Here is a 12,321-nt window from a genome sequence, read left to right as displayed (position 1 = left end):
AAAGGGAGGGAAAGTTTCAATTTGTGCAGGCTTACATATGAAAAATGAAAGTTATTTTGGGGTGTTTTTTATAAAGTTCTGGAAGTAATGGAAGTAAGAGTCCAAGTAACCACATGTATGGAAATAGCATTTTTATGAGACATAAACTCTAGCTGTTGGGTTCATGTATCAGATCTCTTCCATAGCCCTGGCACAATGAGTGATGTTGTGTGTTTCAGACTGAATGTGGATGTCAGTTCACATCTAAACTGGAAGGAATGTTCAGGGACATGAGCATCTCAAACACGACGATGGATGAGTTCAGGCAACATCTGCAGTCGACTGGGGTAAGAGCACAGCTCCTGTGTGCTTCTTCTTTCACTTCATGCAAAGCACAAACCTTCATCCAGGCGCGTGCATTTTTTTGTTAGCGTTCTCATGTGAGAAGAAGGATTTGGTTAGCATCCTCAAATTAAATTTCTTATAGTGGTTCTCATCTCGTAAACTCTGTTAGTATTTCCCGAAATAGAAAAGCCATTTCAAAGGCTGATGTACAGCCCAGACAGAACCAATTTCGCTGCGTAGAATCCCGTTCCGGCTCCATTGCGCCTCCGTTGCTGCGCGGTCCCTCCTCCGCCGGCCTCCTTTCTCGTGGCCGCCAGGGGGCGCGGTGCGGCCGCCTTCCCGGCTGCTCGCTGGGGGCGTGCGGGCTCGTTTGTGCCTGACAGCAGCGGGGCGGTTTCAGCAGAGGTTGTGGAGGCACACGTGGACAGATGCAGGTGTTTGTGGGCGGGCATCTTTACTGTAGCTTTGTTCTTTGGAATCGAATGGCGTTTTCCTTCTAGAATGGTTAAAACACGGACATCAAGAAAAATTTTTTAGAGCACTCCCACTTTTTTGTGAGACTTCTACATAGGATTCTTTGATGTTAGAGACAACCTGACAGTTTTACTTTGAGTTAATGTATGATATCTGTATTTCCATCTTAACTATGTACAGCCAGTAAGGTAAAGTTCAACTGTTAACATCTGTTCTGCTAGGTCTCATTTGAGACTGTCTTATTCTTGGCAAGGGACCAGCAGTTTGCCCAAGGGCTGCCTTTTGTTCAGCCTCGTTGCCTTTTAATGACACTTTTGGAATATTAGTTTATGATGGAAGCAGAGATGTTTCTGTTGGTGTTTATAATATTTGAGATAAATCTATTGCTTTCTTTGTTTTTAAGTATTGCTGTTAATATCCAGGTGTTTTTGCATTCTGTAGGAAATAGTCAATCCTACTCCTTTTTAAACAATTTATATAGCTCAGATATGTGCAGTGCCTCCTAGAGGAATCAGAAATCTGCTCAACTCTAAATAATCTGACCTGCAAAGTCTCCTGCTGGATCCTGTGTCCCAACATATGGGTAGTGCCAAGGTCTATTTAAGTAATGATTGGTTTCATGTCATTAAGGGGAAAGCTAAGCACAAGGGAAAGCCCAGGATAACATTACTCATAATTCTACAGGTGCAATTCCGAAACCTTAAATTGTTAAGAGTGTTTTTTTTTTAAGTCTAGATCACTTTAAGGCACTTTCCATTTGTTCGTATCATTTTTGCAACGAAGAGATGGAAAAGTGAAAGGCTTACAGAACTTTTCTGGGTCTGCTGTGTATAATGTCTGATATGCAACATTCTAAATTTATATTGTGTTCTAATCTGACTGAGACCAAAAACCTCAGGGAAAGGTAGCCACTTTAACTAAAATGATTTCAGTTCCTGATAAAGACACTTCCTTTATCTTCCTGTCTCTGTTGATCACCTTCCCTATACTCTGTCTAAAGCGAAAATTGTTTGAAGCTTCTCTGTAGATGGTTTATAGATTAGTTTTCTGCGTATAAATGGCAATTTTAATTATCTTGTGAGCCTTATAGCATTGATAATACAGAATTGGAAGCAAGGCAGTAATGCTGACTACAGAACAAGCTCCATACTGGTCTTTGCGTGCTTTTCCAAACTGTTGTGCTTTAGCCTTAACTAAATTCATTTTGAGAGGATATTTCTCTCTGAGTAGCTTGGCATTAATCTAGATTTTTCAGAAGTTTCCTAGGCACAAGCTGGTAATGCACAAAAGCGTTTGACACATACGCAGTACAAAATTTACTGTATACAAGCGAGTGCTGCTCTGTTATTTAGTACTGGAAGTTTCTGAAATGATGGGATATTTATTGACAGTCTAAAATATAGCATGCTCTATTTGTATTTAACAATTTATAACCATTTGGGTATGTTATATTTTGTTTTTCTTGTCCCTCATTTGTGTTCTTTGAAGGTACTAGCTAACACCTACCAGAGCTGAAAATGCTCGCCTGTAAGTTTAATAAAGTGAGTTGAGATACCTCTAAGGATAATGCCACATGATAGGCTAGAAGTTTATCTCCTACTCATGGAAACTAATCAACTTTGTGGATCCATGTTTCACCTGTACAGTGTTTTGTAAGCAGTGCTGAGTATTTATTGGTAATGGCTGTCTTCAGAGAAAGTACATATGTTCTGTGTGTGAAAGTAACTGTTCACATAACAGCATGGAGGCAAATAGTAGGAGGAGCTTGCTGTTATTTAACATCAGATAATTTGGTATTTTTATTTGCTTCCAGAGGCTACTTAGAAATTTGTGTCTTTAGCAACCTGTCTTTCCCCTTTTGACTATGTACAGTAAAGCCTATTTAGAAAGAACTGTTCTATATGTTGTGAATTCCATTTGTGATCACTGGTATTTCACTCCTGGTTAGCCGTTAATAGAAGTCTGTAAATGCCCCAGGGGAATGGCGTGGAGGTTTCTGGCATATCTCCTAACATTCTGGCGGTGATGAGTTCATTTGTTCGGTGTTGGTAAAACAATGTTTATAGATTTATATTCCATCTTTTCCATAATTGTGCAAGTTCTGTACTTTCTATGTGATAGAAAAAAACAGCGAAGCATGATCTTTTAAAACAACGAATGTTTTCTTCCAATTGTAGGTCTCATTAGGTGGCGTTGATCTTACAGTGCGGGTCCTCACAACAGGTTACTGGCCAACCCAGTCAGCCACACCAAAGTGCAACATCCCTCCAGCTCCCCGACATGCTTTTGAAATATTTAGAAGGTATGTATTAAAACAGGCTTTGAGGTAGAGGTTTTAAGAGCAAACTTTTTCTTAACTTAACTTACAGGTATGTTTTACCATTAAAACAAAAGACGTGCCATCTTACCACTCTTTTTCAGTTGATGCAGAATGAGAATACAAGAATTTGTATTTTTAGACTTGAGGCTTTGGGAGTTCTTAATATGAATTCTAATGCAATGCTTTGAAAAAGGAGGAGTTAGAAATTTCCTTAATTGCAATGGAAAGTGCACATAATTACTAAGCTTCTACTAAGTAGTTTCCACTTAATACATAATTTACGTGCTGTATTTAAGTTTTTAATTCATTTATATTGCAGATTTTATTTAGCCAAACACAGTGGACGACAGCTGACACTCCAGCATCACATGGGTTCTGCAGATCTCAATGCCACTTTTTATGGGCCAGTTAAAAAGGTGAAGTATGAAGGTTATGAGAGTGTTGCATTTTAGCATTTAGAATAAAACCTAAGCAAGTGCGCAGTTGTATTAATTCCATAATTTTACAAAATAAGCTTGCCTGTTGATAATATTAGCAAAAAGTGCCTTTCATCCCTTCTATATTCTTCCTTTGTAAATGTTTGAAAATGTTTTTTTCTTCTAAATCTGATTTTCATGTGTTGCAAATCATCCCTTTCAGTTCCTTGCAGAAAAGTAATTTGGATCTTGAAGGAAATTTAGTGTTCTGCAGGTTTTTTGGCTGAAATAATCAAAAGCAAAATGAAATTTATCTTTAGACTAATTTTTGTTAGTGTGAAAACGTACTTTTAAGCGAAGTCTACTCTGCTTTTCATATTTAGAGTGCTAGCAATGTAGAGATTTTTCCAAATGTGTATAATACTTCATATTTATATATACAAGAAAAATCTGGAAGCTACTCAGGTGGCGGAGCGGGTGCCCATGGAGGCTCTGGGGTTTGTTCTTGGGAAGTGCTCAGTATTTGACTGGATGGAGTCTCGAGTGTCCTGTTCTGTATGGCCTGGCTGTGAGCAGTGGCTGGACCATGCAATTTACCAAGGTGCCTCCATCCTAAAGAAATCTGCTGTGATTGTAAGGTCACCTACTAGAGAGAGATTCTGGTTGTGCCACCAGACATATGCCAGTCGATGACATCTATGGACTGAGCTCCAAGATAACTTTCATCACGTAACTTCCATCTTACTGAGGAAATATTCTGGAGTGAAGAATGAACTGATGGTAGTTCTGTTATTTTTAAAATAGGAAGATGGCTCCGAAGTTGGCGTTGGAGGTGCCCAAGTAACTGGCTCAAATACACGGAAGCACATATTGCAGGTGTCCACTTTCCAGATGACAATATTAATGCTCTTTAACAACAGAGAAAAATACACCTTTGAGGTATGAATTGTTTGTTTTTTTTTTTTCTTACCTGTCTTTCAGATAACTTTTTTTAGGCTTTCTAGTTCTATTAACTAGGTATTTGAAGAGTACAAATACCACGCTTCTCATTCCACTGGAGCATGGTGGGTCAGACTGATAAATGCAGGAACAGATCAGCACCACTGCTTTATCTAGAAACAGTGCCAGAAGAGGATGTCATTTGGGAATGGAAGTTTTTTCAGGGCAGTTGAAGAGGGTTGTTGGGTATGGTTATTCCTTGGCTGTAGGAGAAAAGCTGAAGCTGGAATGCAGCAGGTGGCTCTGCTTGCTCAGTTTCTTTGAGTAACTGAATCTATAGGCCCAGGGATTTTTGTCATTGCTTTTTAAGCAGTAAAATTGTTTAAACTGGCAGTCTGGAGTAAGCTGTAGTTTATCCCTTCTCTCATGGTGAACCAGAAAGGACAATAAAGAAGTTCCAAAGAGATTCCTAATATAGAGATTGGAGGGGCATTACTAGGGAATGTTGAAGCTCATAAAAGGTGGTGGAGAATGCTTTGGGAGTGCGTTCTTCTAGCCTGCTATTATGAGGATGTTCATTTGAAATAGTAGGGATTGAGAAAGGCAGAGTTTGCTTAGAATCTCTTAAATAATATGTACAGTTTGGGAGCTCAGAAAGTCCTGTGTTTTGTGCAGTGCACTGCAGGAGCATTACAGCTTTGAGTACTTCCTCAGAGAGAACTTAAAAAGAAAGGAGAATTTAACAGCTAGGTTAACAGCTTGGTTTTCCTAATTGAAATTGGACTAATAGCTACATTATTTTATAAATGTATTATTTTGAGGTTTTTTATGAATAGAGCCTCATTTATATATGAATAAATAATACCTGGCACTGACAAATACGACTGTGACGCGTGCACTAAATCATAGTTAATTTTACTAAGACTAGATAATAGAGAACTGTCTGCAAGTGTTTAGATTGTGTTTGTTTTCTCATGTTCAGGAGTTTTTAAGCTGTTTTTATGTCAGCCTTTAACTAAAACATTAAGAAGGCATACTATGTTTGTTTGGCTTCTTTGGTGAAGTATGTGGGAGTTGTCTTTCAGCAGAAAAGCTTATGAAAATCTAAGAGTAGATTGAATTTTGTCTGTCTTCACTGACTATTGAATACCACGATTGATTACCAAGCGCTGCCATGTGCTGCTGTTCTCTCCTATGAAGTTACTGCTTTTACCGCAGCATAGCGTGAGAGATGGCCTGCAGTGTGCTTGAGTAAGCATAAAAGCAAAGTGTTTCTGCAGCTTCACAGCTGGACAGATTAATTTTAAGTTGCTTTTGTGGATGGAAAACCTTTGCTATTTACCGTTTTCTTTGTATTCAGTGAGATTATTAACTGGAAACTTGCTAAGATTGTGAACAGCTGTTGAACTATGTGACTGAGAGAAAAAGATTACGATGATGCAAGAATAATGTACATGGTTCTTCAGAAATGTGAAGAATCATGACATAGCAAGATTCCTTCTCCAAAATTTACGTAGTTAATGTATCTCTGCATGTCAAGGATTTGTTTACATCAACAAAGGAACAAGCGGCCATGTAGGTCTAGCTTAATGTTACTTGCTTCTAAGAGGAAGGATGTTTGTGCAAACCCTCAGAGCTCGTTCCATTTTCATTCAATTCAGTTTCTTGTAATGGAATTTCATGTAATGCTCAGCTTTTTGTTTCTGTTTTTGCTGAAGTTTACAAAGCAGCTCGGTGTTTTGAAGGGTGAAATGTAATCTTTAATGATAATGCTGAAAACGAAGGGAAAATACTTAGTTCTTATTATATCTCTAGGTTTCACAAACAAGAAATACAGGTGTTGCTGGTAGAAGTAAAACTAGGGATTATTTTAACAAAGAAGTGACTCTGGATCTTAAAAACTGGTGTGCCTTTGTTCTCTTTTGCTCGTTTCTGCTTTTGAAGAATTGCAGGTTGAAGTTTGTATGAATAAAAATCCTTTTAGTCTTTTTGTCATTTCAACAACATGACTTTCTTTCCTTCTAATTTCCCTGTGTTTTTTTCCCAGTAATAACCAGTTTTCATGTGTAGAATTGGACAAAGGCCATGCTTAGAATATATCCTTTGTAGGTTTCGGATGGAGCTCATTTAGTAATGTTTTTAGAACTGAAATTATGTAATAGGTACTGCTTTTGTGCACAGCTCTGTTATCTCCTTCAAAATAATGCATTTTTGGAAACGAGGGGAAAAGCATTGTAGAGCCACTGAGATGATCAGAGGGCTGGAGCACCTCTCCTATGAAGAAAGGCTGAGGGAACGGGGCTTGTTGAGCTTGGAGAAGAGAAGGCTCTGGGGAGACCTCATTGCAGCCCTCCAGTACGTGAAGGGAGCGTATGAACAAAAGGGGGAACAGCCGTTTACCAGGGTGGGTAGGACATGGGGGGTTGGTTTTAAATTAAGACAGGGGAGATTAAGGTTGGATATTAGGAGGTAGTTTTTCACACACAGGGTGGTGATGCACTGGAACAGGCTGCCCAAGGAGGCTGTGGATGCCCCATCCCTGGGGGCATTCAAGGCCAGGCTGGATGTGGCTCTGGGCAGCCTGGTCTGCTGGTTGGTGACCCTGCACATAGCAGGGGGGTTGGAACTTGATGATCATTGTGGTCCTTTTCAACCCAGGCCATTCTATGATTCTCCTCTGTTTACATCAATTGTATAAGCGCATTGTATAAGAAAAATGGTATGTCACAGACTGAGGGGAAAGGAGAGCAGAGGACCATTTGTATTCAGAGCTACATTTTTTTTTGTCCAACTTGAACTTTTTGCCTTCTTCTGAGGGAGCATATTGCAGTACAGTTCTTCCTGCGCTTCTGATTTCTAAGCTTGCTTATGATTTCTGAAATGTTTTGCACGTGTTAATGGCTCAGTTGGAAAGATACAGCAAGGAAAAAAAAACTGTTTTGCTTTCATCAAGAGCAAAGAACACATTTACTTGTGATAGCAACTCAATTATGAAAGGATGGCTTTTAGTTGTAGGCTTCCAAACATTAATTTCTGATGAACGTGTTAGAGGCATTATGTGAAGCGTAAGCTGGATTTGGTTTACAGTCTCTACAGTTATCTAAGTCCTCAGGTTGTAAGTGCTGTCTTCATTTGCTTGGTTGAATTTATGCTGATTGATCCATTTTAGTAAGAATTTTTGGTGTGACCATCTAAGGGATTGCATCTTTGATTTCTTATTTTCTTTAATACTGCTTTGTGCTGCATCTGGAAAAAAAATTGTGACAATTGTTTTAAGTAAAGCAACAGATAAATAGTTTGAGTTGCTTGTGAAAAGGCATTGTTGATGTCAGCAAATAATTTAACTGTGGGTACACATCACTTCAAATACTGTGAATATTTCTGAATGTACTCTTCTAAGAATACTCTTAAGAATACTTAATGTTTTCCAATCACCCACAGGCAGTAAATACCAAAAATAGTGAGATTTGGTCATGTTAGACTTCTGGAATTTCTAGCTCATTCAAAGTAATTTGAAGTAATTTAAAAAGATGTGCAAAAAAAAATAAAGTTATCATTACACGTGGAATATTGGGTACATAGTTGGAAAATAAAGGCATGTTATCTGTCTGAGCTTTGCTGAGATCTGGTTGTGAGATGCTGAATGGGAAATGCTTTGCAGTTAATGACAGTCTTGGCAGCCAGTATATGAAAAATATTACTTGTTCTCAGCGGTGTATGACCACAGGAGGATTATTTTGACCATTACAATAAAATCTGAGTGCACAGAAGAAATAAGCATGATAGAACTCGGCTGTACTCTGAAGTTTGGCTTTCTAACCACTGTTTGAAGAACTGAAGTTCTTTACAAGTCTTAGCCTCTTAAGCACAGGGGGATGTTGCGGTTGTTATGAGTCAGGAGGTCGTCAGTTTGACTTGTGTGCCATGAGAATGGGGAGTGTAGGTGGACAACAGAAGAGCTGGGTATTGCTCTTGGATCAGGTGATGGGGAAGCTGGTGAAGTGGCAGTTCTGGTGGCAATTACATGTACGACGACTATTTTTCTGTCTGGTAGTTTAGTCTTCAGCTGCCAGGTGTCTCTTAAGAGTCTGAATGGGAATGTGAACTGGAGATGTTTGCAGTTTCTAAAAGTCTAATAATGAACTTCTAACGAATGTGAGCTCATTGACTGAGTTAAATTTGAAGAAGCCTTCCCCTAAAGCATATGAAGACATCGTTCTGCATCCAGTATACTTTGCTTACTAACTTGTGATTGCTGCTTTATGGACTTGAAGGATGGATGTTTTAAGCAGTCACTGCTGTTGTCTGCAAAATGTGATACTTCTGCACTAGCTGTAAACTGATGAGGATGTTTTTCTTCAGGAAATTCAACAAGAAACTGACATCCCTGAAAGAGAACTGGTCAGAGCCCTACAGTCCCTTGCGTGTGGCAAACCAACACAGCGTGTTCTCACAAAAGAGCCCAAATCGAAAGAAATAGAAAATGGACATATATTTACAGTGAATGATCAGTTCACATCTAAACTACACAGAGTGAAGATTCAGACAGGTAAGTGGCTTTTTATATTATCTTGTCTTTAAAGTGTTTTGTCTTAGAATGTTATTTTGTAAGCTTGATGTCCGTAGTAGCAGAAGGAAACGAGTCATATTTCTTTGTTGTTAATGATTGTGGAGCCAGGAGTTGGATTCAATCCTTAGAGGTCTTTTCCAACTTGAGGTATTCTGTGATTTGGTAAATCTATGATTCTAGTTGCATCCAAACAAGAATTTAAAAATGGAAGTGTGGAAGTGATAGTTAATAAGCCTTCTGCTTTTCAAAGTGTGTAGTTCCTTTTAAGATAAAAGGAAATGTTAAAAGAGAAATTTGAGTAGTAAAATTAAAAATATCAGGCTATTGACTGATTCATAAAAAAAGAAGATAGCCTCAGGTGTGTAAATTGTTGTACTGCTGTGAAATTGAGTAAAATCGTTATCACGTGATATAGCAGAGTTTATTTCCATACAGCAGTTAGCTGCAGTGTCTTTAGGCCATGATTTGAGTGGAGTTAACAAATGAGAGCAACTGATTGGCGTGACACAGCTTTACCAGCTCAGTGAAGAGCTGGTTTATGTTACACATAAGTCATACTGGTATCTTTAGTTCAAAAAGCTCTCTGGAAATATTTTCTGACTTGTAGTACTGCTGTAGATGCTCTTCCAAGTGTTTTGCAAAATAACTTTGCAATTTTAGTTCATCAAAGATTTTCTGAAGCTATGGGTCTTGGTACGTAAAATACACACCATTATTGGCATTTTAGTTGTCTTTTCATGCAGTGCTGGAATTCACGTGCTGTTTGTTGTGCATAATGCAGCTTTGGGCTTCTGTTGAGCCTGCTATGTCCTGGGATGTAAGTGTGTAAATCCAGGGCTGCATACGGTTATTATGTATATAATATGTAACAACATATTAGTATGTTATTACACTGAGTATATCCTGCTGCTGGAGCAATAGCTGAGCTGTCTTCATATGCATGCACAGTGCTGTGCTCTCAGCATGCTCACCACATGTGGAGAATTTCTCTGGTGAGCAAGAGTGCAGCAACCAAATGAAGGGCCATGATCTCTCTGATCAGGGCCCAAAACATCACTGGCAGAATTGAACAGGAGTCTGTGACAACTGTCGGAATTTTGGTGTAGTTCTGCTTTATTGTTTCATAAATTTCTGGGGTAGGAGAATATAGTTTGGAGTTCAAGGTGGTTTAAGAGCAAATTTAATACTTCTGGTTTTGTTTCTCTTACAAAGATGACTTTTAATGTAGACCTCTTTAAAACCAATAAATACTTGGGGCTTTTGAGTGAAGTATGGGAGGGAAACAGGTAGTGGGAGCAGTGTGGGAAAAGGGATTGTTTATGATGATACTGGGGTGAAAAGGCGAGAGAAAGGCAGGAGCAAAGCATAAGTAGAAGAGAACAGAATACAAGGGTGAAACAGCTGAGATGAAAAGGATAGAGAAGGTTGGACTGTTTCATCTGACTGAGGAACTTCTTAAGTATTTAAATAGTTTATGAAGAAAGCTTTGAATCATTTGTCTGTTTTAATTAACGAATTTCTTTACTTTAAAGAGAAAAATATTTAATGGGAGCATAGGGGTGGTTGTGCCTGTAAGCAGGTCTGAGTACTGCTAAAATTTTAACATAGCAATAATTGAATAATAGATTGCTACCTTGTCAGTTGCTATCAAAATGCTATCAAAATATGCCAGAAAATGCTAATATGTTCTTCTGGCTGCTTTTCATAAACAAATGAGTTTGAGGATGTCAAAACTTGGGAAAGCATTTGATTTCTGAACAAAATAAATAGCAAAGCTAAAGCTTACACAGTGTTAATTTTAACTTTGCTAAGATACTTTGTTCTCTTTCTTTTTTTTTCCTTTCAGTTGCTGCCAAACAAGGAGAATCTGATCCAGAAAGGAAAGAAACAAGGCAGAAAGTAGACGATGACAGAAAGCATGAGATAGAAGCTGCTATAGTTCGGATAATGAAATCTAGAAAGAAGATGCAACACAATGTGCTAGTAGCAGAGGTATGTTTGTACATAGTTTTAACATGGACTTCAGAATTGCTTTTGTTTTTCCATTTGATTCCATTTGAAGTTACACAAGTCTAACATGGTTTTGGAGGATTTTTGACAGATTGTGATTAATCCATCCTGTTTTTCCCATTTATCTAAAGACACCTAAATCCATACCCTGTACTCATGTGCATCTGATTTTCCTTCCTCCCTTTACTGCTATTAATATGTCATCATATTCCTTAAGTACCAATTGGCAATGAAAACCACTGTGCTTAGCATGACTTATTTTCTGTTTTTGTCTTGTTGCTAACTGTTGGGTCCAAGATTGAAAGTTTCAAGGTCTGCAGAGAAAGAGCGAGAGTGCTCATTGAGTTCTGACACCTTTGCAAATGGGAGGTGCTTTCCACTCTTGCACTCTTCCATGGTTGTGAAATTGAGTGTCTCCAGGTTGACCATTCCCCTCTCAAAATTGAGCAGGCAGCCGAAGGGAAAAAATGATGGGAGAGTGAAGATGGATTGTTGTTTCATGGTTGTAGCCAGCCCCGCCTCTGTGCAACTTTCTGATTATTTTGATCAGTTAAGATACTTAATGATCTTGCTTGACCTGTAATTTTATGTTATTGTTTTTAATGTTATGTTTTAGGTAACTCAGCAGCTGAAGGCCCGATTCTTACCAAGTCCAGTTGTTATTAAAAAACGTATTGAAGGACTTATTGAGAGAGAATATTTGGCACGAACACCTGAGGATCGCAAAGTATACACTTACGTAGCATAAAATGCATTCAGAAAATTTGATTTACTCTTGGACTGTACTCTTCGCATGAACTGGGAAGTTCTTTTAAATCATTAATATTAAGACAACCATCTCTTCTATTAAATTACAATACATGTTCTAGACCATTCAGATCAAGCCTTTTACTCCTTTTGAGAGTTTTCAACATGAATTGATTGAGCTTCAGGCTTTTCAACGTTATCCCTGTAGAGATCATCCTTACAATTCTTTGGGAAAATGTGAATGTGCCGCGTTTGTTTTCAATACTGTATGAAAACAGAAAAATAAAAACAAATTTAGAAAATACAGCTCATTAAAAAAATAAAATTGTTGGAATTTCATTTCCCCAGATCTTCAGTGTTGATGTAAACGTGTTTCTGTAGTGTTGCTTAGCACTTCGCGCATTGTATAAGTTGGGTTAAAAGAACAACCACAACTGGTAAAACAGAATTCCCAGTTATAGTGCTCTGCTTCAAATGTTTCTTTAACTAGCCATGTTTAATTTAAATATTTGGTAACCTTT

The 12,321-nt window shown here is 38.3% G+C and overlaps 1 protein-coding gene across 2 annotated transcripts in view; it reads left to right on the top strand.

Moving 5' to 3' along the window:
• The window catches only part of CUL3 (cullin 3), a gene marked incomplete at its 5' end in the record, with an annotated part of 49,770 nt that extends 37,894 nt beyond the window's left edge, over positions 1-11,876 (top strand). For both annotated transcript variants that reach the window (XM_079539499.1, XM_079539498.1), the window contains 7 exons: positions 219-326; positions 2,976-3,100; positions 3,438-3,534; positions 4,339-4,473; positions 8,836-9,022; positions 10,890-11,035; positions 11,670-11,876. In XM_079539499.1, the coding sequence (XP_079395625.1) occupies positions 219-326; positions 2,976-3,100; positions 3,438-3,534; positions 4,339-4,473; positions 8,836-9,022; positions 10,890-11,035; positions 11,670-11,801 (930 nt within the window). In that variant the 3' untranslated portion in view covers positions 11,802-11,876. The remainder of the gene's footprint in view (positions 1-218; positions 327-2,975; positions 3,101-3,437; positions 3,535-4,338; positions 4,474-8,835; positions 9,023-10,889; positions 11,036-11,669) is intronic.
• Positions 11,877-12,321: the final 445 nt, after the last annotated feature.

Source organism: Tetrao urogallus (assembly GCF_951394365.1).
Source record: "Tetrao urogallus genome assembly, chromosome: 9".
Classification (NCBI taxonomy): domain Eukaryota; kingdom Metazoa; phylum Chordata; class Aves; order Galliformes; family Phasianidae; genus Tetrao; species Tetrao urogallus.
This window is presented reverse-complemented; position numbering and strand designations above follow the sequence as displayed.